Genomic DNA, 26,827 nt, shown 5'->3' on the forward strand with positions numbered 1-26,827 from the left:
CAAATCTTCAGAGCACAGCTCAATTGTCACCACCTAGGGACTCAAAGAAGGAATAAAGAAATCCCAACAGTTACAAAAAGCCACCTTTTACTAAGGGGTTACAGGTGCTAGGCACCCTGATTGATACTTTTATTTTTGGAAACAAATGTGGCACCAAATAGTTTAAGAATATTTACTTCAACGTTTGATTACATATTTCGATTTTCAGGTAAAAATTTAATAGTAGTGATTTCAAAGAGGCTTAAATTTACTAAAACAAATACCTCAATTTTTATCACTTTCATTATATATTTTAATGTAGTATTTTATATAGTCATATGGGTTCAAATTAAGGATCAGAAGAAACAACTACAATGTTTAAAATGGAAACATTTTCACACTTCATTTTTACACTTTTGAACTTTAGATTATGTTCTATGTGACTGAAGAGAGAGATCTTTAAAATTGATTTGGTCTTGTATAAAATTGTTCAACTTTAAGCCTGTCTTTTTTGAAAGAAAACAAAGAGACCATTTTAAGGATCAGAGAAAAATAAAGCTAATGAAATGTTCATAATTATGATTTTCTTAAAAAAGGTTTTATTTGATTATATTCTACTGTTTGGAATTTAGAATTAAAAGGTAGCCCACTGCCAAATGTCCCTGAAGTGAAATGAAGTGAAAGTCACTCAGTCATGTCTAACTCTACGACCACATGGACTGTAGCCTGCCAGGCTCCTCTGTCCGTGAAATTCTCCAGGCAAAAATACTGGAGTGGGTTGTCATTCCCTTCTCCAGGGAATCTTCCCAATCCAGGGATCAAACCCAGGTTTCCTGTGACTCCTGCATTGCAGGTGAATTCTTCACCGCCTGAGTCACCAGGGAAGCCCCAGTTAGTTTTTAAAACATAAATACCATTTGCTCTCTCTCTTTAAACCAAGGTCTTTGCTAAAAAGGTGAAGAAATAACCTTTATACACTCAGTTTTCCTGAACAAAGAGTATCTAAGTATCATAGAGCAAGATGGGTTTGTTACTTGCATTTTTTTCTAATTAAGGTTAAGACAAGCTTATAAACTCATTATACTCACAATTTAAGCCAAATTTAAATACCTTAACCCCCAGAAATATAAAGAAACACTTTGCATCTGCTTAACATCTTAATAAATTCATTTTTAATTTAAGTATATTTGCAACAAGGGCATTTTTTTCCTCAAAAATGCATTACAATTTAGGGACTTAAAAAACTTCTGTTAAACAGTTTCATTTTTAATAATATTCTCTTAGAGACATTACACGGGGGTAGTATGTTATACTAATTTGACTCAATTCTAGAAAATCCTAGATCATTAATATTTAGCATATATGTATAAATAGTCACTATTTTCTATTTATAATTTCATATGTAATAGAATTATAAACTATACTGTTTTAGTTCTTATTTCTATTTTCCAAAAATCCTTCAAATATAAATATCAGTTTCTATCATATGTACATCTTTCTTATAGATACTATGTCATTTTTATTTCTCATATTTTTAAGATATAGAGAAAATTGTCAAATATATATGTATATATACATCATTTAATGTTTCACTTAAATAATTAAGAAAAAAAGTTTCAAAAATATGTTCATATAACTGCCAAAGTGAGAATATAAACACATTTTATCTTTTGATTTTTCATGTAGAGCTGCTAAAAAGCATCAGGATTTTAAATCAATGTATATTCTCAGATAAAACAGTATTTAACCTCTGAGGAAATATATAAATATATATATATATATATATATATATATATATATATATATATAATTTCCTGGCCAAGTGTAAATTATATAGCTTTTTCAATTGCAATACAAGTTCTATGATTAGATTTAGCACAAAATCAAGTTTCAATCTAAAAGCCAGCTGTAAATATATATGTACAAAATTGCATATATAGTATGCTTAACAGTTTAGAAATAGCTTTCAGAAACTATCAAAGCTTCAAAAACTCCATTTAACCAAGAATGTCTGCTTTGTCCCAACAAACATGTTAAAATACTATTTTCTCAACTTTATTTTTAATATCCTCTATCTCTCCCAGCTAAAATTTCATCATCTAAATACAACTAATATGCTACATTTTACCACAAATATAGTTTTACACAAAATTCAAACAAAAAGAGAAATTAAATAAAAAGTTAGAACATCATATCCTATTCTAATGCTTGTTGAAATGACAGGCATTTCTTTAAAGTGTAATTTCTTTGAACCTCATGAGGGCTCAGTTCAGTTCAGTCGCTCAGTCGTGTCCGACTCTCTGCGACCCCATGAACTGCAGCACGCCAGGCCTCTCTGTCCATCACCAACTCCCGGAGTCCACACAAACCCATGTCCATCGAGTCGGTGATGCCATCCAACCATCTCATCCTCTGTCGTCCCCTTCTCCTCCCGCCCCCAATCCTACCCAGCATTAGGGTCTTTTCCAATGAGTCAACCCTTCGCATGAGGTGGCCAAAGTATTGGAGCTTCAGCTTCAACATCAGACCTTCCAATGAACACCCAGGATTGATCTCTTTTAGGTTGGATTGATTGGATCTCCTTGCAGTCCAAGGGACTCTCAAGAGTCTTCTCCAACACCACAGTTCAAAAGCATCAATTCAGCGGCACTCAGCTTTCATCGCCATCCAACTCTCACATCCATACATGACCACTGGAAAAACCATAGTCTTGACTAGACGGACTTTTGTTGGCAAAGTAATGTCTCTGCTTTTAAACATGCTGTCTAGGTTGGCCATAACCTTCCTTCCAAGTAGTAAGCGTCTTTTAATTTCTTGGCTGCAGTCACCATCAGCAGTGATTCTGGAGCCCAAAAAAGTAAAGTCTGACACTGTTTCCACTGTTTCCCCATCTATTTCCCATGGAGTGATGGGACCAGATGTCATGATCTTAGTTTTCTGAATGTTGAGCTTTAAGCCAACTTTTTCACTCTCCTCCTTCACCTTCATCAAGAGGCTCTTTAGTTCTTCTTCACTTTCCGCCATAAGGGTGGTGTCATCCGCATATCTGAGGTTATTGATATTTCTCCCGGCAATCTTGATTCCAGCTTGTGTTTCTTCCAGCCCAGCATTTCTCATGATGCACCCTGCATATAAGTTAAATAAGCAGGGTGACAATATACAGCCTTGACGTACCTCTTTTCCTATTTGGAACCAGTCTGTTGTTCCATGTCCAGTTCTAACTGTTGCTTCCTGACCTGCATACAGGTTTCTCAAGAGACAGGTCAGATGGTCTGGTATTCCCATCTCTTTCAGAATTTTCCACAGTTTATTGTGATCCACACAGTCAAAGGCTTTGGCATAGTCAATAAAACAGAAATAGATGTTTTTCTGGAACTCTCTTGCTTTTTCGATGATCCAGCGGATATTGGCAATTTGATCTCTGGTTCCCCTGCCTTTTCTAAAACCAGCTTGAACATCTGGAAGTTCACGGTTCACGTATTGCTGAAGCCTGGCTTGGAGAATTTTGAGCATTTCTTTACTAGCATGTGAGATGAGTGCAATTGTGCGGTAGTTTGAGCTTTCTTTGGCATTGCCTTTCTTTGGGATTGGAACGAAGACTGACCTCTTCCAGTCCTGTGACCACTGCTGAGTTTTCCAAATTTGCTGGCATATCGAGTGCAGCACTTTCACAGCATCACCTTTGAGGATTTGAAATAGCTCAACTGGAATTCCATCACCTCCACTAGCTTTGTTTGTAGTGATGCTTTCTAAGGCCCACTTGACTTCACATTCCAGGATGTCTGGCTCTAGGTGAGTGATCACACCATCATGATTTTCTGGGTCGTGAAGATCTTTTTTGTACAGTTCTTCTGTGTATTCTTGCCACCTCTTCTTAATATCTTCTGCTTCTGTTAGGTCCATACCATTTCTGTCCTTTATCGAGCCTATCTTTGCATGAAATGTTCCTTTGGTATCTCTAATTTTCTTGAAGAGGTCTCTAGTCTTTCCCAATCTGTTGTTTTCCTCTATTTGTTTGCACTGATCGCTGAGGAAGGCTTTCTTATCTCTCCTTGCTATTCTTTGGAACTCTGCATTCAGATGGGAATATCTTTCCTTTTCTCCTTTGCTTTTCGCTTCTCTTCTCTTCCCAGCTATCTGTAAGGCCTCCTCAGACAGCCATTTTGCTTTTTTGCATTTCTTTTCCATGGGGATTGTCTTGATCCCTGTCTCCTGTACAATGTCACAAACCTCTGTCCATAGTTCATCAGGCATTCTGTCTATCAGGTCTAGTCCCTTAAATCTATTTGTCACTTCCACTGTATACTCATAAGGGATTTGATCTAGGTCATACCTGAATGGTCTAGTGGTTTTCCCTACTTTCTTCAATTTAAGTCTGAGTTTGGCAATAAGCAGTTCATGATCTGAGCCACAGTCTGCTCCCAGTCTTGTTTTTGCTGACTGTATAGAGCTTCTCCATCTTTGGCTGCAAAGAATATAATCAATCTGATTTCGGTGTTGACCATCTGGTGATGTCCACGTGTAGAGTCTTCTCTTGTGTTGTTGGAATAGGGTGTTTGCTATTACCAGTGCATTCTCGTGGCAAAACTCTATTAGCCTTTGCCCTGCTTCATTCTGTACTCCAAGGCCAAACCTGCCTGTTTACGCCAGGTGTTTCTTGACTTCCTACTTTTGCATTCCTGTCCCCTATAATGAAAAGGACATCTTTTTTGGGTGTTAGTTCTAGAAGGTCTTGTAGGTCTTCATAGTTCTAAATATTTTGAATGTTGTACTTCATGGGCCTTTGTTGCCTTCTGTCCCAAGTAGTGATATAGGAAAAAAAAAAAAAAAACACTACTCTGTTCAATGAGTAAAAAATTCCAGGATACAAACACTTGATATAGGAATATCACTTATTTGAACACCATTTAATGGAGATACTAATATAACACATAGTTATCTTATTAAACTATTCCAGGAAAATTAAATTCAGGCTTGTTTTCCCTAATATATAATCCAATTAAAATGTGTGTACAATTGAATTAGATATGCTGACTTAGAAATTGTTACCCTTATATTATCTTTTAGGTAAATGTGAACATATGTGGACCCACCTTTATTATGCCACAGATATTTAATTAAATGGTGTTTTCCTCTCCAACTTTTAATGTTTTTAGAATATCACTACTTTTCTCATTCTGTTTCCAATCAATATCCTCAACAAAATCTCACAGAAGTCATCCTATCTGGTATTTAATGATTTAAACACAAACACAATTAGGCAGTAATAGCTCCATTTTTTTTTTTTTTAATAGCCTCACTGTGCACGTGCATCTTGCCAGATCTTAGTTCCCTGACCAGGGATCAAACTCATGCTCCTGGCAGTGAAAGCATGGAGTCCTAACCACTGGACTGCCAGGGAATTCCCAATAGTTACTGCTGCTGCTGCTAAGTTGCTTCAGTCGTGTCTGACTCTGTGCGACCCCATAGACGGCAGCCCACCAGGCTCCACCGTCCCTGGGATTCTCCAGGCAAGAACACTGGAGTGGGTTGCCATTTCCTTCTCCAATGCGTGAAAGTGAAAAGTGAAAGTGAAGTCGCTCAGTCGTGTCCGACTCTTAGCGACCCCATGGACTGCAGCCTACCGGGCCTCTCCGTCCATGGGATTTTCCAGGCAAAAGTACTGGAGTGGGGTGCCATTGCCTTCTCCACAATAGTTACTACTTAAGAAAACTATTCAACAAATCATTTTCTAACTCAAAGAAATAAAGTATTTTATAAATTATCTATTTTAAGGACGAGCTTTCCAGTGTAGGGTTTTGCTAAATCATACTACACAGCTGACAGCTTAGCCCAGGCAGAGTTCAGTGTGAGTGAACAGGATATGGAAACAACACCAAACAAATATAAACCCCCTGCACACACAGTTGGATTTAATTTTAGTCATCTGCTTTGAACTGCCAGAGGGGAATAAAAGATACATCCTAAGGCTAGAAGTAGGCTGAAATGTAAATATTTCAGAATTTTATATTGAGCACAACTAGTTGTTCACTCTTACTGGAAACAGCTAAGAAATAGATGAAAGCAGGATTGCTTGTTGCAACTTGAAACTCATTATTGCTCAGCATCATCCCTGATTTATTATATCAAAGCCATGCTAATGAAGCCAAGGTCTTAGGTTTTAGTGAAACAGTCACCATCTTGCATTCTGTTAGCTAGAGATGCATCTGCTTTTCTGCAAATATTTGTCCTTAGTCAGAAGGGTAACTATGTGCAAGTATGAGAATGAAGTAATGTAGGTCCATCCTTATACCTGAAAAATGTATATATATATATATATATATATATGTGTGTGTGTGTGTGTATAATAAAAAAGTATTATAGTTCCATAGTATTATAAAATATTAATGATTAACTAAAAGACAAAGATGATATTTGGATTTAAGAATAGGACATTTTCTTTAGTAAAGGAAAATGAATGATTTATATGATTTCTATAAAGAAATCAAACTGGAGTTTTATTTTAGAAAGACAATTTTAGATGGCACTATTTCTTATATATTAAATAAAACTCTTTATAGCTCTGTCAACTCTACAAAAAAAGAAGATTTTTTTCCCCCAAATCTGTTGCATTCCAACTGCAACATGTGTTATTCGTTATCTAAGAACAGATACCTTTAAAATTTTTTGCTTTAAAAAACTATACTTTCTTATTTTTTTCAAAGCCATTGCCTTTTGCTACCAATAATAAAATATTAATGCTGCTCTTTGAAAACATGTCTTAACTTATCAATTTATTTTAATTATTTTTCAGTAATAAAACACATGTTTAATCATTAAGATTTAAGCTTTCTTAAATCTTAAATGATTTAAGCAGCACACAGAAGTCTAATGAATTACTGACACTGTAATATTCCAGGTCAATGGATCAAGTGCTAAATAAATGGATCTCTTCATCGCTTCTTAAAATACACGTTTTCCTGACCCAATCAAAAAATGGGCCAAATAACTAAACAGACATTTCTCCAAAGAAGACACACAGATGGCTCACAAACACATGAAACGATGCTCAACATCACTCATTATCAGAGAAATGCAAATCAAAACCACAGTGAGGTACGATCTCACACTGGTCAGAATGGCTGCTATCAAAAAGTCTACAAACAATAAATCCTGGAGAGGATGTGGAGAAAAGGGAACCCTCTTACACTGTTGGTAGGTATGCAAACTAGTACAGCCACTATGGAGAACAGTGTGGAGATTCCTTAAAAAAACTGGAAATAGAACTGCCATATGACCCAGGAATCCCACTGTTAGGCATACACACTGAGGAAACCAGAATTGAAAGAGATATGTGTATCCTAGTGTTCATTGCAGCACTGTTTACAATAGCCAGGACATGGGAGCAACCTAGATGTCCATCAGCAGATGAATGGATCAGAAAGTTGTGATACATATACACAATGGAATATTACTCAGCGATTAAAAAGAACACATTTGAGTCAGCTCTAATGAGATGGATGAAACTATTATACAGAGTGAATTAAGTCAGAAAGAAAAACACCAATACACTATATTTAAACACATATATATGGAATTTATAGTAAATGGCATTTACCATAAATTGGTAACAACTAATTTGGTTGTCAAGATGGTAACGGCAAGCCATTACGTGAGACAGCAAAAGAGAAACAGATATAAAGAACAGTCTTTTGAATTCTGTGAGAGAAGGCGAGGGTGGGATGATTTGAGAGAATAGCATTGAAACATGTATATTACCAGATGTGAAATAGATCACCAGTCCAAGTTCAATGCGTGAAATAGGGCACTCAAAGCCGGTGCACTGGGACTACCCAGAGGATGGGATGGGGTGGGAGGTGGGAGAGGGGTTTGGGATGGGGGTGACTCATGTACACCCATGGCCGATTCCTGTCAATGTATGGCAAAAATCACCACAATATTGTAAAGTAATTAGTCTCCAATTAAAATAAATTAATTAATTTTAAAAAACTACACGTTTTCCAAAGCAATTCACAAACAACTGAATTCAAGCCACAAATTAAAAGCAATCACCTATTAAAACAATGGTTGCAGATAGATATTAACAGTTCTTATATGTACTCTACATTATTCATCGCATTGCTTTACACTTATTTGGCACTTAAAACTCATTTGTTTAAAGTAAATATATAAAACAGAGAAAATACGTTTAAAATACAAAAGCTAGCAGGTCAGGCATCTTGTTAGAAGCGCTCAGTAACAGAATGCCAGCAGCAGCAAGGAAGACCAATGGGATGGCAAAAGAGAGATACTGGCAAGAATTTTAATGAGGGTAAAAGGTCTAATAGTTCATTCCCATTACTTGCTATACTTGGTTTTGTTGTAGAGAGTTCACAAAGTATAAGACAATAGCACAAAATCTGTGATTTTTATGCCTTGCTGTTTTCTATTATAAGTCTTAACCCTGTGACAGTGATAAAATACATAGTAAATAAGTTTTAGGGCCTTTTTCTAGCCAACTATGCAGTATCTCAAGAGTCTAATGTTAAACACTATCAACTACATTTTTTTTCCCCAAAAAGAAATATAAAAACTCAAGGTTACAACAAAGCTAGGTTAAAAGGTGCATCTAGGGATAAGCATTGGGTTTGATACAATAAAATAATCTTGAAAGAATGCATCTTAAAGTATTTTAATAACATATAGCTAACAAAGATTAACAAAATAGGTACAAAACACTACAGAGTTTTATTTTTTGGGGGGTATTATATATAGACACATCTTCAATCCAATTTAAATGGCCCACTTCTGTGATGTTCTTGAGATCTTGGGAGATATACTAGATAGGATATTTTAGTAACAGTAAAAGAAAACAAACCTATCTAGTTTAAGAAAAAAAGGGGAAATAACTTCAAAGTTATTAACAAGTTCCAAGGTATCATATGGGCTCAATGGCTGGGATGCAATCAATCTTCAGAAGCAGATTGGCAGCTGCCCTCATTGTTAATTAGGGTTGAATGGTCTCTTTCCCTGGTATCTATGTCAGATTCAGTGTGTTGGTTCTATTCTGTTATTTACACAGCTCTGACACTCAACAAAACAAAACAAAACAAAAACAAAAAAAACCAAAAAACTGAGTTCTGGTACTCAAGTAGTCAAGAAGCTAACTGATAAAAAACAATGTTCTTTGTCACAATTTCAAATCTTCATTGGGAACTGATTCTGATTGACCCAGCCTGTGTCTTATGCCCAAACATCTGACCTGTGAGCTGTCATACTGAAATATTAATAACATGAGAAGAGTCCCACAAACTCATCTAGAGAATATATCCCATATGAAATAATGATTTATAACTAAGAATTATTAAAGTATTTAGGATAACACATTTTTACATTCAACAAATAATGAAAAGCTACAAAACTTTAGACACTGAGTATTCAGATAGTCAAAGAGATAAACAGAGTGATGGTTAACCTGCTTTCATAAATCACAGACATTAGAGTGGTTTCATACAAAACAAAACAAGGAAAAAAACAAAACACTATAACCTTGCTAGTTAGAGATGAAAATAAGGATGGGAAATATTTTTAAAGCAAGGATAATTTAAGTTCTTAATGACAAAATAAATTCCAAAATGGAATTCAAAATCCCTATCTATGACATCTTTCTAAACACATTGTAGGTATGGACCATTCTTAAAAGAAGGGAAACTGCACACCTCTATAAGTGGGTCAATGCATTACAGTTATACGTAAACATATATGAGGGCTATATAACCTATAGTATAAGTTAATGAAAGTTCCCAATTCACTCATACAATTCAAATTTTATAAGAAATGATAACATAATGTAAAATAACTACTAATAGATTTCCTTTACCTGAACTCTACTTCTTGCAAGGTATCAAAATTGAACAAATTATGTATTTTCTAGGAAGCACACTACTAAGAACACAAATGAATTACACTTATGTTAAATGGAAAGCTCTCATATTCTACGGTGTAGTTAGAAATAATAGCTCATCCAATGCAGTAGTATGAAGATTTCAGCTAACAAGCATAGATTCAAGGCTCGTGAATATAAGCAGTTATGATTTTACACTGAACTCACCAAAAAACAGAGAATGGGACATCTTGAGAATTTTGACCTTGGACCACTTCTTGGGCTAATACAGGTCTGTCTCCCTTGACTCTTTCTTCTAATCCCTAAATGCTAGTTTGCCATTTGGGTGCTGATGCCATTTGGGTGCTGGGTGCCATTTGGGTGCTACATATTTATCTACAGTACCAAAAGATTGAGAAATCTCTTCAACTTAATATTTTATTCCATCCCACAGTATATCTTTATCCACACTACCCTGTAAGATCCACGAGAGGAAGAGCACTATTTGATTCATTTGAATGCACACGTCTAGCATCTACAGCAGTAACAGTAGGTGCACATTTGACTCCGATTTAGGGCCTTCTTTCTAAGCCTTAACTTATATTAAGCCCACTGGAATGCCTTCCCACCCACCTGCATTGTGAGCCCCTATTCATTTTTTCATGACTCAATCCAAGCACATCTCTGCTGAAATCTTTCCTGAATCTTTAGAATTACCCATTCCTTTCTTTGTTCAGCACCCGCACTCACAATTAATACAAGACCATACCTTCATTATGACTCTGATTTCTGCATTGTCAACGACAAAATTTTGTATTTGCATGTAAATGTATCTATGAACACACACTCATACACACAATAACTATATATTACACATCTGTAACACTCTATAAGACTGCAATATTGTTGAAGCCAAGGACAATAGGTAACTTGCTACTCTATCTTTGGGCTAAGACTATTTGTTGAGTGAATGATATGCAGCACAATTAGAAATGATGATTTTCCAAAGGAACAAAAGATCAGTGAAACAAAAAAAAGTGTCACCAGTAAAGCCAAAAGCCAAAAGCAAACCTATTACAGTTATTGTTAAATAGATTAAAACCAAGATATTTTCATGAGTTTATAGTATAAAGTTTACATGAATTTTTAGAGGTGCTTCTTAGGAGCCAATAATTACTCTTGTAAACAAACAACTTCTTTCTTGTTCTAAGTATAAACCTTTAGTCCTCCTTAGTTTGTTCTTTATCAAATCTGTTCATTTTACTAACTTTTTTTTGTTTCACTTCAAAACAGTTTCTAAAAAAGTAGAATACCCAACAGTATAGACCGTGATGCTCAAAGATTTCTATGCAAATTTCATATTTCTAAGATTAAGTCAATTTTCGATCATTCTATTTTGCAATCTTAAAAGAGCCTAAGAATGATAGAATTATAAAATATATAATAATCAAGACAACTTTATATTATTTAAAGACTCTCACTTATAGTACTGATGTTATTTTTTGTTAAGCCAGTGAAATCTAGTTCCATATAAAGCAAGGGAAATATAAGAAGAAAAACTAAGACCTCAGATTGTCTTTTTTATTATATTATTCTGTTCTAAAAGATCATTTAATCTAGTTTCCCTGTTTTTTAATTCATCTCTTAGTTTTCCTTTTCTATAATATCATTGAGGTTCTTGGCATTTCTAACTAAATCTACAAATCTATAGTATAACTCATATGCTACCAAGTTTTAATTTTGATTTTTGAAGAATACAGCTTATCTGAAAATAATCAAGTCAGATTAGAACACTTCAAGCAAATTTTAATAACTAATACTCATATGCACTCCTTCAAAGAAGTTTTTCTAGGATAAGTGTACCTGTTCATTTCTTGAAACAATATTGAAAAATAGAAAAAAAAACAAAGCTGTTATTTTAAGGTCTTCTCATTCAAGGATTTAGATACATTTTACTATCTACTCTTGATAAACAAAGATGTCATAATTAAGCATCATAGTTAATACAAACTGCACAACTTGTAGAATTAGAGTTCTAGCAACGAAACAACAGAACATAGAAACACCTTAATTCCCTATATCAATACTAGTATGACAGTCATTTTAAAAGCAGATATCATAAGTCTCATAGTGTTACTTAAGTTTTGAAGTGGTACATTTTCTGAGGTTGTTACCATTTCTAGACATGTTTATTGCATTCAAAGTATTTCAAAATCATTATTTTTTACTTCTTGTCTAAGTATAGAATTATTAAAATTATCACAGTTCTCTGAATAATTTACCATCTACTAAATCGTTTACTGAATCAGTATTCAAAGCATTATTCATATTTTCATTTAAATAAGACAGTGCTCCTGAGAAGTGTGTAAATATTATTGAAAATAAGACTGAATATATTCTAAGAATGCTATTATTTAAAATATATCTTATTAATTCTTATATAAAGAATAAATTATCAGTTGTACAAAATGCCACATCCTCATCTCACTTTGTCAAAGTCCCTTTGAAGTTCAGATTTTCCTATACTTTTCCAGTTGAAGCAAAACTTAAGCAACTGCAGGCATTAAGTACTAATAACAGGAATAACAGGTAAGGATAAATGAGAGTCAAAACCAGTCTGGAAAAGGACTTGTTGTCACTGGGTGATGTCATATATGGGTGTTTGCAGTTACATGCATGCATATGTCAACTTATATATCTACATCTGATTTCCTACTAGTCTACTTTAAGTAATGTGTTGTTTTTCAAAAACAGATGTCACTTTTCTCCTAAAATTAACAGTATTACTCTCATTATGGTAATATAAAAATAGTTTAAAAATTCCAAAGGGACAGAAAAGGAAATTACTAGCTAAAGTTACCAATTCTTATCTGACTGGTCCTCTGACTCTCCTAGTTCACAGCCTAAAGTTTTCCTCTTGCCAGACATTCAGAAAAAGACACACCTGCTGGAAGTCATGGCCTACACTCTGACAGAATCTTTCATCAGTCTTAGGACAACAGTATTTGTTCTAAACTCAGGGTGTCAGTCATGATGGCATGTCACTCTTTTTCTTTCCCGGAGTGTGCCTTGGAATCTCTTATCTCCTACGTGCCTATAGTCATGGTCTCTGTCGGGAAGAGCAGGAGAGCACAGCCATAAAACACAAGAAGCTGGTCTGTCTTTATGCATCATGACACCACTGTCCATTCACAAAAAGAAGAGAAAGAAAAAGTCAGCTTTACCCGCAGAAAGGAGAGGTCCCGGTTGTGCTCGATGCTGGTTATCTCCAGGTTGCCCATGACAACCTCACAGTTCTCATAGTATTTTCGCAAGGCCCGGTACTGCTGCTCCAGGTCAGAGAGAGAGCTCAGCTTATTCTCTGTGCCTGCACACACTGTCAAGACAAGAAGAAACATGGCAAGTTATGTAAACTTTGTATGACAGGAACCACGATAATATTTCCCTCAACTCTGCTCTACAACAATCTACTCCAATTTCCTGAATTAAAATATTTTGAATCCTTTTAAGATCCATAATCACACACTGATAAATAAGTTCACTTTCATTTTTTACAGTTTAACTGAATTATAATTGACATAGCATTGTGTAAGTTTAAGGTGTGTACATGTGTGGTTTTGATACACTTAGATATTACAAAATGATTACCACCATAGCATTAGGTAATATCACCATCGTGTCATTTAACTACCATCATTGTGCATGTGTGTGTGTCATGAGAACATTTCAGACTTTCTCTTCCAGCAACTTTCAAGAATGTAATACAGTATTATTAACTATAATCACCATGGTGTACATTAGATCCACAGAATTTATTCATCTTAAAACTGGATTTGCACTTTTTGACCCAAATCTCCCCATTTCCTCATTCCCAAGTCCCTGGTAGCCAACATTCTTCTCTCTGTTTCTATCAAGTTTGGCTCTTTTAGATTCCACATATAAGTGGCATAATGTATTCACACTCATAAATTGTGTATGCTAACCACAGAGACTAAGAAGGCATGGGTTCCACAAACACATATAACAAGGAGATAAATAATCACATTTGCTGTGAGTATATAAAGCACAAACATATAAATCCATTTATTTAATTTCACTCAAACCAGATTTTCTTTCAAATTTATGATACACTCTACTATATATATATATATACACGTATATATATATGTATATATATATATATATATAAAGTAAATCAAAATCAGAAGATGATAAAAGTAAAAATTTTATTTAAAAATGAGATTTTTGTGTTGCAAAGTAATCTGATCTTAGTAAATTTTCTACAGAATTAAAACTTGAGCTTTTAAGCCCTCTAAAATGCTATCTTTTAAAATATAAATATTAAAAATCTTAGACTGAAACATTTATAAACATATACTACAAACAGAATAAGTGGGCTAATTTGCTTCAGTCGTGTCTGACTCTTTGTGACCCCATGGACTGTAGTCCGCCAAGCACCTCTGTCCATGGGATTTTCCAGACAAGAATAGTGGAGTGGGTTGCCATTTCCTCCTCCAAGGGCTCTTCCAAACCCTGGAGTCAAACCCGCGTCTCCTACATCTCCTGCATTGGTAGTCGGATTCCTTATGGCTGAGCCATCAGGGAAGCCCTAATGTACTCTAGCGACTCTAAAAAACACTCTTAATCCATTATCTTTATTTTTACTTCTCACAGAAGTTTAATAACTTGTAAAATGTCTGTTGAGAAAAAGTATTATTATGTGGGCTTATGAAATGTAGATTTCAATTATTTTCAATTCCAAAGAGGACAAGCTTATATTTTAATGCAACTATTGATGAGGGTAATTAAGCATCGATTAATAAACTTACTCATCATTTCTAAAATGTATATAATGTCACATTGCAATTTATATGTAGCTTATGTTATATAAGTTTCCTTTGGTTGAAAATAAAATGTGTACAAAAATCAATACGTAAACATCTCAATGAAAAGGTTTCTAAAATATTAAGTGCATTTTGACCTTTCCTGTAAAAGCTTAAACAAATTTTGGCAGAAAGTTTATCAGTATAATTGTAGCGCCTATTATTTTTCCATCTTTCTCATTCTGCATATACAAAAAGAATATAGAATATGAAATTATTATTAATTATTATTGCAAAAATCTCTTTATATAAGACACTCACAACTGCTGTAAGCTTTTTGAAGATAGATGAAATATATTAATCATTATTGTCTATCTGCTGAGCTATATAGCATGATGCTTTGCAAAAACTTATTTAATAATTAATTTAAATGCCATAAAAATAAGTACAACTTGTATTCAGAAAATAAACTGCAAGTCAGAACAGTTCTCATTGTTCAAAAGTGATCAGCTGTATTTTGTAGTACTATGTGAAAACAGAAAATTAGAATAAGTATATTTAAAATTATATTTCATTAACACAAAATATAATTCAATAAACAGATATTCTAAATAATCAGAATATTCTCAAACATTCTGATTTTGGGAGTTTCTGGTTAACACAGTTTCAGTTAAAAAATATTTTTGTCTCAGTGAGGCTTTCCTTTATATTTATGTTCTAGTCAAGCTATCTAAATCCAGTAATACATTCCTCCTAACTTTCATCTTGACAGACAGACTTGATTTTTAAAGAACTAGTTTGGATAGATGCATAAAAATCATTTGTGTTTCTCTTCATGAAGGCTCCACTGAATGCCTCACAACTTCCATTTGTCAATCGATTTCACAATCAGGCAATGTATACAAGACAATGCTTAAACCATCAAGTTTCATTGATTTCACAAAGCTGTTTATCAAACAGAATTGAAAAATCTTTTTCACCAGCCAAAACAAGTTTAACAAAATTCAGCCCCCTTTGCCAACACTATTATAAACTCCTTAAACTATAGTTCACAATAATCAAGCTTCAAAATTCCTGAATTTTCATGTGCTCCCTAGAGTTTTCATTTCAACTGTAACTCCAGGAATAAAGCTATATGTGAAGCTTTAATAAAATCACCAAATATTCTATTTAGTATTGATTCCATTACAAATGTAGCTATAGTTGCAGACATGGGCTTTTCAGACTTCTTAAGATTTGTATCCAACAGTGAGTGAACTACATGATCTTCATTCAGTAAAAAAAAAAAAATAAGACTATAATTAGGAGTTTATAGCAATTTACAAAGGTTGGTTAACAAAATTATTCATTTATTCATGGGGCAAATATATTAGAAACACAAAGAAGAAACATTAAGAATATCCATATTAATACTAAAAAAATCAATGATTGCCTCCAGGCTTATTATGACTGTGGAAATCAGCACTCTATTTGCTTACTCAAGATGACAAAAAGAGGGAAAAAAATAATTGAATCAATATTTTTGCCTGACTTACAAATCAAATGCCTATGTGAGATATTGAGAAATGAGTAATTATTTATTTAGCATCTACTGTTGACCTAGTATCATGAAAAATACATATTGATTAAAATGCCCAAGGTTTGTTGTAAGGGCTCATGAAGTTGTTCATGCACACAGTAAGGAAAGCAGTAAGCAGTATATATAAGCCATGTATATAATGTATGTGTAACATTCAGGGACTGTCTGCATAAAGAAATATTTGGTAACTTGATAAAAGTTCTCTTTTTAAAAAACAAATCTGATTTAACACTAAGTACTTTCTCTTTCAGAAAGGTTACCATAACAAACATGCTTTAGCTTGATGTACCTTCTTGGGTATTAAAATTTTCATTAAAAATATAAAATAAAGAAAATATCAGAAATAGCAAACATTTTCAGAGACTATTGAGTGCTATTATAGTTACACAAAGAATTCCTGCAGTTCTATGTTCAAAATATATATTGAAATGGGGCCAAATTTGTTACTACTTCTTTGTGTGCATGCTAAGTCACTTCAGTTGTGTCACACAACTGAACCTTAGGACTGTGTCACGAACCTTTGGACTGTAGTCCACCAGGGTCCTCTCTCCATGGGATTCTCCTGGCAAGAATACTGGAGTGGGTTCCCATGCCCTTCTGCAGGGAATCTTCCCAATCCAGGGATCAAACCCTGGTCTCTTATGTCTCCAGCCTTGGCAGACAGATTCTTTACTGTTGAGCCACCGAAAAAGCCATTTCTACTAAAGTTATTTAATCCAAGACACCAAGGTTATATCTGCCCTTGACTTTTGACAGTAGCCCCCTAACTGACTTAATTCCCTACTTGCCCCATTTAATTCTTTGTCCAGACGCCAGAATGATCTTTTTAAAAAACATCAATCATTCACGTCACTCTCACTGAAAACAATCCTTGGTTTTTAAATGCATTTATTATAAGATCCAAACTTCATACTATAACTTGTAGAATGTATATTAGGATCTTTACTCGAATGTCACTCTTTCAGAAAAGCCTTTTCTGACTATCTTATCTAAAATAGCAGATTCCCATTCATCATGCTCTGTCTTCTTTGCCTTCTTTATTTTTGTTTTACTGCTATCTGAAATTATATGCTTCCTTGTTTTCTTGTTTATTAAATATCTCTATAATGGAATGCAAGCTCCATTGTTAGAGGCCTTTCTCTGTTCAACACTTAAAGACACATAGCAGACTATCAGTCAATATTCATTGAATAAATAAAATGGACTTTGGAGAAATAATTAACACAGGATCAAATGCTGGTCCTTCCACTTTTAAGAGCTGAATGAACTTGAGAAAGTCACTTAGTCACTTGGAGTCTCCATGTCTGTGCTGAGTGCTCCCAACAATAAACACAGTTTAGAGGTGAATAACACAGAGCCTAAAGCCAGATGTCCAGCATTAAAGTCTAGCTCAATCACTGGCCTGCAATTAACCTCGAGCAAGTTATTTAGCCTCTCTGTCATTGTATTTCCTCGTCTGTAAAATGAACATAGTAACAACCACCATCTCATAAATTTAAATGAGTGAATACACGTTAACTTGCTTTGCACAATATTTGACTTATTGATAGAGGTAATTGTTAGCTAATGTTATTTAACCAAATATATGTATATAATATGTATATATTATGCAATATATTAAATCAAATTTTAAAAAAGGCTTGCACAGTGATGTGCAATCAGTCTCATATAAAGAAATGATCACTGGGCAAGGACAATGAAGGTTGGGAACCCATTCCTCCAACATTTTTCAGCTGTGTAAAATGGGATAATTATTTTCTTCTTATTGGTTCCAATTTTCTCTTTTCTTTACATTTCCTTCCAGTTCAAAAATTTTGTGATTGAATTTATTTCTAAAATACATATTTAAACCTGTTCTATACTGTTGGTGGGAATGTAAACTGGTATAGCCACTACAGAGAACAGCATGGAGATTCCTTAAGAAACTAAAAATAGAACTACCATATAGCCCCGCAATCCCACTCCTGGGCATGTATCTGGAGAAAAACATGATCCAAAAGTATACAATGGAGAGGATACACCCCAATGCCCACTGTAGCACTGTTTATAAGAAAGCAACTGAAATGTCCATTGATAGATGAATGGATAAAAAAGATGTGATATACATATACAATACTGGAGTGGGTGCCATTTCCTGCTCGAAGGGATCTTCCCAACCCAGGGATTGAATGTGCAACTCCTGCATCTCCTGCACTGACAGGTGGATACTTTTACCATTGCACTACCTGGGAAGCCCATATACAATGGAATATTACTTTACAATTAAAAAAGAATGAAATAATGCCATTTGCAGCAAAATGGATGGACCTGGAAATTACCATATTAAGTGAAGTAAGACAGACAGAGAAAGACAAGTATATGACATTGCCTATCTGCAGAATATAAAAAAAAAAAAAAAAAGATGCAAGTGAACTTATTTACAAAACAAGAACAGACTCACAGACTTAAAAGAACAAACTATGGCTACAACAACACAAGAGAAGACTCTACACACGGACATCTCCAGATGTGCAACACTGAAATCAGACTGATTATATTCTTTGAAGCCAAATATGGGGAAGCTCTATACAGTCAGCAAAAACAAAACCAGGAGCTTACTGTGGCTCAGATCATGAACTCCTTATTGCCAAATTCAGACTTAAATTGAAGAAAGTAAGGAAAACCACTAGACCATTCAGGTATGACCTAAATCAAATCCCTACGATTATACAGTGGAAGTGAGAAGTAGATTTAAGGGACTAGATCTGATAGACAGAGAGTGCCTGATGAACTATGGATGGAGGTTCATGACACTGTACAGGAGACAGGGATCAGGACCATCCCCAAGAAAAATAAATGCAAAAAAGCAAAATGGCTGTCTGAGGAGGCCTTACAAAAAGATGTGAAAAGGAGAGAAGCGACAAAGGAGAAAAGGAAAGATACATGCATTTGAATGCAGAGTTCCAAAGAATAGCAAGGAGAGATAAGACAGGTTTGCTCAGTGATCAGTGCAAAGAAACAGAGGAAAACAATAGAATGGGAAAGACTAGAGATCTCTTCAAGAAAGTTAGAGATACCAAGGGAACATTTCATGCAAAGATGAGCTCAATAAAAGACAGAAATGGTATGGACCTAACAGATGCAGAAGACATCAAGAGGTGGCAAGAATACACAGAAGAACTATACAAAAAAGATCTTCATGACCCAGATAATCACAATGTTGTGATCATTCACCTACAGCCAGACTTCATGGACTGTGAAGTCAAGTGAGCCTTAGGAAGCATCACTACGAACAAAGCTAGTGAAGGTGATGGAATTCCAGTTGAGCTATTTCAAATCCTCAAAGATGATGCTGTGAAAGTGCTGCACTCAATTTGGAAAACTCAGCAGTGGCCACAGGGCTGGAAAAGGTCAATTTTCATTCCAATCCCTAAGAAAGGCAATGCCAAAGAATGCTCAAACTACCACACAATTGCACTCATCTCACACGCTAGTTAAGTAATGCTCAAAATTCTCCAAGCCAGGCTTCAGCAATACGTGAACCGTGAACTTCCAGATGTTCAAGCTGGTTTTAGAAAAGGCAGAGGAATCAGAGATCAAATTGCCAACATCCGTTGGATCATCGAAAAAGCAAGAGAGTTCCAGAAAAACATCTACTTCTGCTTTATTGACTATGCCAAAGCCTTTGACTGTGTGGATCACAATAAACTGTGGAAAATTCTGAAAGAGATGGGAATACCAGACCACCTGACTTTCCTCTTGAGAAACCTGTATGCAGGTCAGGAAGCAACAGTTAGAACTGGACATGGAGCAACAGACTGATTCCAAATAGGAAAAGGAGTACATCAAGTTTGTATATTGTCTCCCTGCTTATTTAAATTATATGCAGAGAACATCATGAGAAATGCTGGGCTGGAGGAAGCACAAGCTGGAATCAAGATTGCTGGGAGAAATATCAGTAACCTCAGGTATTCAGATAACAACCCTTATGGCAGAACATGAAGAAGGACTAAAGAGTCTCTTGATTAAAGTGAAATGGAAGAATGAAAAAGTTGGCTTCAAACTCAACTTTCAGAAAACTAAGATCATGGCATCTGGTCCCATCACTTCATGGAAAATAGATGGGGAAACAGTGGCAGACTTTATTTTTGGGGGCTCCAAAATCACTGCAGATAGTGACAGCAGCCATGAAATTAAAAGACACTTACTCCTTGGAAGAAAAGTTATGACCAACCTAGACAGCATATTAAAAAGCAGAGACATTACTTTGCCAACAAAGGTTTGTCTAGTCAAGGCTATGGTTTTTCCAGTAGTCATGTATGGGTATGAAAGTTGGACTGTGAAGAAGGCTGAATGCCAAAGAATTGATGTTTTGAAATGTGGTGTTGGAGAAGACTCTTGAGAGTCTGACGGACAGCAAGGAGATCCAATCAGCCCATCCTAAAGGAGATCAATCCTGGGTGTTCACTGGAAGGACTGATGTTGAAGCTGAAATTCCAATACTTTGGCCACCTCATGCGAAGAGTTGATTCATTGGAAAAGACCCTGATGCTGGGTAGGATTGGGGGCAGGAGGAGAAGGGGACGACAGAGGATGAGATGGTTGGATGGCATCACTGACTCAATGGACATGGGTTTGGGTAAACTCTAGGAGTTGGTGACGGACAAGGAGGCCTGGCGTGCTGCAATTCATGGGGTCGCAAAGAGTCGGACACGACTGAGCGACTGAACTGAACTGAACTGAACTGAATCACTTTGCTCTACGCTTGAGACTAACACAACATCACTAATCAACTATGCTCCAGTATAACATATGTACACCCATGGTGGATTCATGTCAATGTATGGCAAAACCAATACAATATTTTAAAGTTAAAAAATAGATAAATAAACTAATTTAATTAATAAAATAAAATAAAATATTTAAAAAATACTGCTAGTAAAAATAAAATAAAACTTACTCTATACCAAGTCATGGGTTGCTTTGAGGAGGTCACTCTGTGGCAATATCATATAAAGTTATATAGTTAAACATTTACCAAATTACCTAGCAACCCCATTGATAGGTGCTTTCCTAGACAAATGAAAATTTGCTCCCATAAACATATGTATTATTCATGAATGTTTAAAGGAACTCTATTCAAATTTGTATTTGCCAACAATTGGAAATAACCAATAACCTTTGATGGGTGAATGCTAGCAAACTTTGGTATATTATATATATATACATATGGGGTCACAAAGAGTTGGACATGGTTTAAAGACTGAACAACAACAATATATTAATTTCATGAATATCTATTCAGCAAGGAAAATCAACTGATGATTAATAAGTTAACGTGTGAAATTTCCAAAGCCATTATGCTCACTGGAAAACGTAGGCTCAAAAGGCTACATACTATACAATTTTCTTGTTATGAAGTTTCTCAAAAACGACAAAACTACAAAGGACAGAGAACAAATCAATGGTTGTTAGAGGATGGGGATCTGAGAGTGAGGATTTGATGGAAAGATCATGAAGGGAATTTAGGAGATGGCAGAATTCTTCTGCATACTGACCACGGTGATGATTACAAAGATCTATACATAAGTTAAAATGCAGAGCAATAAGTACACTGAAATACGTCAATTTTACTGTATGTATATAAAACACACACACACACACTCAAGTTATCTTGTATATTTAACAGAGTTAAATATGCTCCTTTACATAAATTATAAAACATTCTAAATATATTTGTTCTTAGGCAATTTATGCTTTTGTCTCTTTGAATAATTTTAGTTATGTTTTTGAGTTGCTTATTATTATTATTACTACATATTTTTAAAACTCTTGATGACTTTGACATTTTTTTTCCCTCAAAACTTGACTAATTGCTAACACCTTGTAATTTCTAGTTTTCTTAATTGAGGTCCTTGACTTACTTGGTCTTCAATCATGTTATTTTATTTATTTTTCTTGGTTAGTACTGTCTAGAACACCTAGAATAATTTGTTTTCAATTAATGGGCATAGTAATCATTTTTATCTTTGTTCTAATCTTTATAGAAATGCTTTCCTTGGTTCCATATATATTTTATTACATTATATATTCCAGTGTCTGGCTTTACAAGGTTTTTATTTCAGATTTGAATGTTGAATGTTGCTATATTTTTTTGCTATTAATTAATGTTAATCACATTTGCATTAATTTAAAAATTATTAATGAATTCCAAATATTGAACCATTCTTATATTCCCAGAATGAACCACTCTTAGTAATCACGTATTATTCCATTACTACAGTTCTAGATTCATTGCTTTAATTTGGACCACTATTTTAATATTAAAAATTACCTATCCCTGGTGGCTCAGTGGTAAAGAATCTGCCTGTCAATGCAAGAGATGTAAGTTCAATCCCTGAGTTGGGAAGATACCCTGGAGAAGGAAATAGCAACCCACTTCAGTATTTTTGCCTGGGAAATCCTATGGACAGAGGAGACTGATGGGCCACAGTCCATGAAGTCGCAAAAGACTCAAACATGAATTAGTGGCTAAACAACAAAAACAATCAATAATTTAAAAATATTTGTACAAGATATCATCACACACAAAGTGATAATAGAAGTGGGTTTATACTTCAGAAAAATTTGTTCTCCATATAATTAATTCTAAAAGTATTAAAAATATCAAATAGGATGCTTGTTTTATAATTTACATTACATAAAACTGTAAATTAAATATTATCAATCTAAAAATCAGTATCCTTTAAAAAACAAAAAATAAGGGACCATATAGTGGTCATCGATTCTTTCCCTCAGCCACTGTGTTATTGACTTCCAAAGTGACAAACATGAAATCTGCTGAAATTAACTAAATCACTTTCAAAAATGATTCTTGAGCCAAATGAAAAGGGAATTTGGCATCACAGACCTTCATTAATAGAGTTGTAACTAGGGAAGACATAGGCATTCTATATAACAGACTGATGAAGGCAAGTCCACCGGCTACATATACTGCTATGTGTTGCTCCACCTAAAATTTAATTGATCCGTATTTTACTTCTAGTATTTACTGACAATAGTTTCTAAATGCCCCCCAAAGATGCTTAAACAGCTAAATTATATTGCAAAGGGAAATAAACTGATCAACGAAGACTATAAAAAATAATATATATAAATATTGCACATGATTATCTCCTGTTCATTAATAATATATTTTGTGAGTGGTCTACACCAAACTAGTCTTCCAATATAATAAGATATAATTGTAGTTTTTATTTAGTATTTCAAAGATAAGCTTAATAAGATTAAAATTATTAAAAAATTACTTTAAATGCATTATATGGATCATCAAAAATTGACTTGTAACTGCCTGCATATAAATTTTAGTTCCTGTTCTTAATTGTTTTCCTGCCTTTACATATTTTGTTCTATTTTTTCTTAAATTATATCTCATAAAATTCCTATGTTGAAAGCTGAAAAACATAAAAAGACTACAGATTTACAAATTACATTTCTGTCATCGGTTCTTAGACGAAATAATGTTCCCTTTACCACTATCTTGTTTAATTCCCTCTTGCACTTTTTATCATTTTTCACACCCCGTTCCTGTCCCCCACCCAAAGAGTCCTTCTTATTTACTTTGTAGTATTTCATTTTCTGTGTAAGTGCTAAGTCCTTAACTTTAATGTAGGTACTGGACTTGACAAGCAATTAAAGCAAACGATTTCCACTCATCAAGGCTTGCCAAATTAGTCATCTGCCATCTGCCCCCTCATCTGGTTCTCCTTGAGGTCTTGCTGTGAATCTAGATACATTTGCTCAGATTAAGAGGGACAGTGCAAACCTCTAACCTGGTAAAATGCCAGTGGGAGCTAAGTATGTAAACATTAGTAACCGTCTTTCTTCCCTAGATTATCATGCTTTCAACTACCCCTTTGTATGTAATAAAAACCAGTCTGTTCGTAATGGCTTATAACGGTGAGACCTTTGCCATTCACTGTAATTAAAGTGGAAGTCTGTGGAATTTTTTTTTCCACTTAGAAGTATCTTTAAAAAGGAATTAGATTATATGTTCCTAATATGAAGCTATGGTCACCTATCAGGCTGATATCTTAAGCACTGATAAAGACATACATTAATAAATGGGCTTTGCCCTTTCTATTCATAAAGGTTGCAGAGTGAAGCTTTCTTTCTTATTCTCTGCATCAGCAAATGTTTACTTGACTGATGACATGCAAGAAGCATTTTCTAATCATATTCAGTCAACCAATATCAGGAAAGGGCAAAACTGAGAAATAGCAAGAGTGAAACATGGTACTCCTGTCACCCACGTGCTCCTTTTTAAGGGCACTCTTCCCTTAAAAGAGTGAAGGGCACTCTTCAGCCTACGGCTGTTCTAGGGCAATTAGTGACTTCAGGCAAATGCACTAAGATGCCCCTTTTCTGAGTGGAAGAAACTCCATGTCAGAGCACATGGCTTGGCTACCAGCATATTGGCTGCTTATTATTCCCATCTGTCCCTACTCCCTGTGCCTCTTTGCAGTGTTGAGCCTACTATAACAGCAAACAGAAGTCTTGGTCAACTCTACTCTCCTCGGTCATCCATCCAAATTTGCTCATTCAAGATTAACTTGTGTCTAAAAAAGTAACAGTCCCTTCAAATCAAAAGAGTGTGCCAATGTTAGATCTGGAATGAGAGGAAGTGACAGAGAAGACAACTAAGGATCCTTTAAGGTATCTTCAGGCTAACTTCACTCAAAGCCAAATCTGAAATCACCTTCTAACAAAGTGTTTGAAAGTTTTGGAAACCATTTCTTAGTACCATAACTCTCTGGATGACAGAAAAGCAACCATCTGATACTGAGAGAGTTAATTTTTAGGTAGGTTGATAAGGAGTCCGGGGCCCTCAATGAGGAGAAAGGGGTCCTGGGCTCTCAAGGAGGAGAAAGGGACAATTTTTTTTTTTTTTTCCTACATTGCATTGTTTTAGTCACATAAGATGCTTTTTCTTAAACTCTGAGTTGCTAGGACAACAGTCTTTAAGACTGATTTTCTTTACATGCTTAGTCGCTCAGTCCTGTCCAACTCTTTGCAACCCCAAGGGCTGCAGCCTGCCAGCCTCCTCTGTCCATGGGGATTCTCTAGGCAAGAATACGGGAAAGGGTCTCCATGCCCTTCTCCAGGAGATCTTCCCAACCAAGGGATCGAACCCAGGTCTCCCACATTGCAGGCGGATTCTTTACCATCTGAGCGGTCAGGGAAGCCCCATCTTGCTTTAAGCCCAGAGCTAATGATTACACAACAAAACAACTCATCTTGCTCAAGGGTATGTTTTTCTTTAAGCTCTGTACTAATGATTATTTAACAACAATTTATTTTGCTCAAGGACATGTTTCTTCTTAAGGAGAAGCTTCTGACTAGTTTTGTTATCTTAAGGCTTATGTTGTGAAAGAAGTTCTGGTAAGATGTTTCTATTGTTAGTTCTAATCTTGTTGATTTAAGATGTATGTTGTGGAAGTGGGTCTGGTAAAAGTATATAAGGCCTTGATAAAACTAGCAAGTGGGGCACTCTCTGTCCCCCTTCTGATGTCTATCTAGGTCACAAACTTTCTCTGTCCTTTTTCACTGCAATAAAACTTCTGCCACACAAAAGCTCTGAGTGATCAAGCCTGGTCCCCGATTCCTAAGCTAAATTTTCTTTGGATATCATGAGTCTAACATCCTTTACCATAAGCTATCAATACTGATTAGACTATATAATAAAATATATCATAATTTATTTTACACTGTTTTCTCATAAGCTAATGCCTATTATTCTAGAAATTGCATTCTATAACAGTAGTGTGATCCCTCTAAAAGAGATTCAGATGAACAATGTGTGTTATTTTTATAATATGCTAATTACAGTTAATTGTTTGGTAGGGAGATATCCATCACTGGGGAAATATATATCATTCACTCATTTGTTCTTTCATTTATTCAATAAACACTAATGGACAACCACAATATATGGGGCTTTAGATCAAGTGTGAAAGGAATAATAGATAAATAAGATTGGTGCCTCAAATTTACAAGAGTATATATTCTAATAAAAATCCTCTATAGTTTTTCTTAGAATGCAAGCTGCTTAAAGTTTTTTTTTTAATTTTTTAACTGACTTTGATTCAGTGTCAATGAACAAAATTCACAAAGACAAATTCATCTTATCCACAATGAAATATGAAGCAGAAAAAAAAAATTGCCATTATATATTATAAAAGGTAGATCTCACTTGTTGGGAGCAATTTTCTGGGTAGTCTTTCTTGGCCACAGTAGTAAATGATGTTACTAATATATTCAGTAGCATCTACATCTGAAGAAACATCATACCTTATATATTTTATTCAGTCAGCAGGTTTCTGCCTATCTCTCCCTAGGTCCTTATCCATGACTGAACATGTGTGTTTTTAGTTTTCTTCCTTCACTTTATTTATTTCAGATTTTTTTCTCACCATAGTTTTGAGATATTACCAATACATTGCACTGCTAATATTACTAGCAACTTCCCTATTCATTCCATGGTCTCATAGGTTAGTTAACAGGGCATCAGATACTACATAGACATGAAAAAGTGAAAGTTTCACT

General features: G+C 34.8%; 1 protein-coding gene across 2 annotated transcripts in view; it reads right to left on the bottom strand.

The window, feature by feature from the left end:
- ERBB4 (erb-b2 receptor tyrosine kinase 4) overlaps positions 1-26,827 on the bottom strand; it is a 1,244,626-nt gene that overhangs the window by 768,141 nt on the left and 449,658 nt on the right. For both annotated transcript variants that reach the window (XM_081582978.1, XM_081582977.1), the window contains exon 2: positions 13,066-13,217. In XM_081582978.1, the coding sequence (XP_081439104.1) occupies positions 13,066-13,217 (152 nt within the window). The remainder of the gene's footprint in view (positions 1-13,065; positions 13,218-26,827) is intronic.

This window comes from Giraffa tippelskirchi, chromosome 3 (assembly GCF_054371585.1).
Source record: "Giraffa tippelskirchi isolate mGirTip1 chromosome 3, T2T-mGirTip1v1.2.pri, whole genome shotgun sequence".
Classification (NCBI taxonomy): Eukaryota; Metazoa; Chordata; class Mammalia; order Artiodactyla; family Giraffidae; genus Giraffa; species Giraffa tippelskirchi.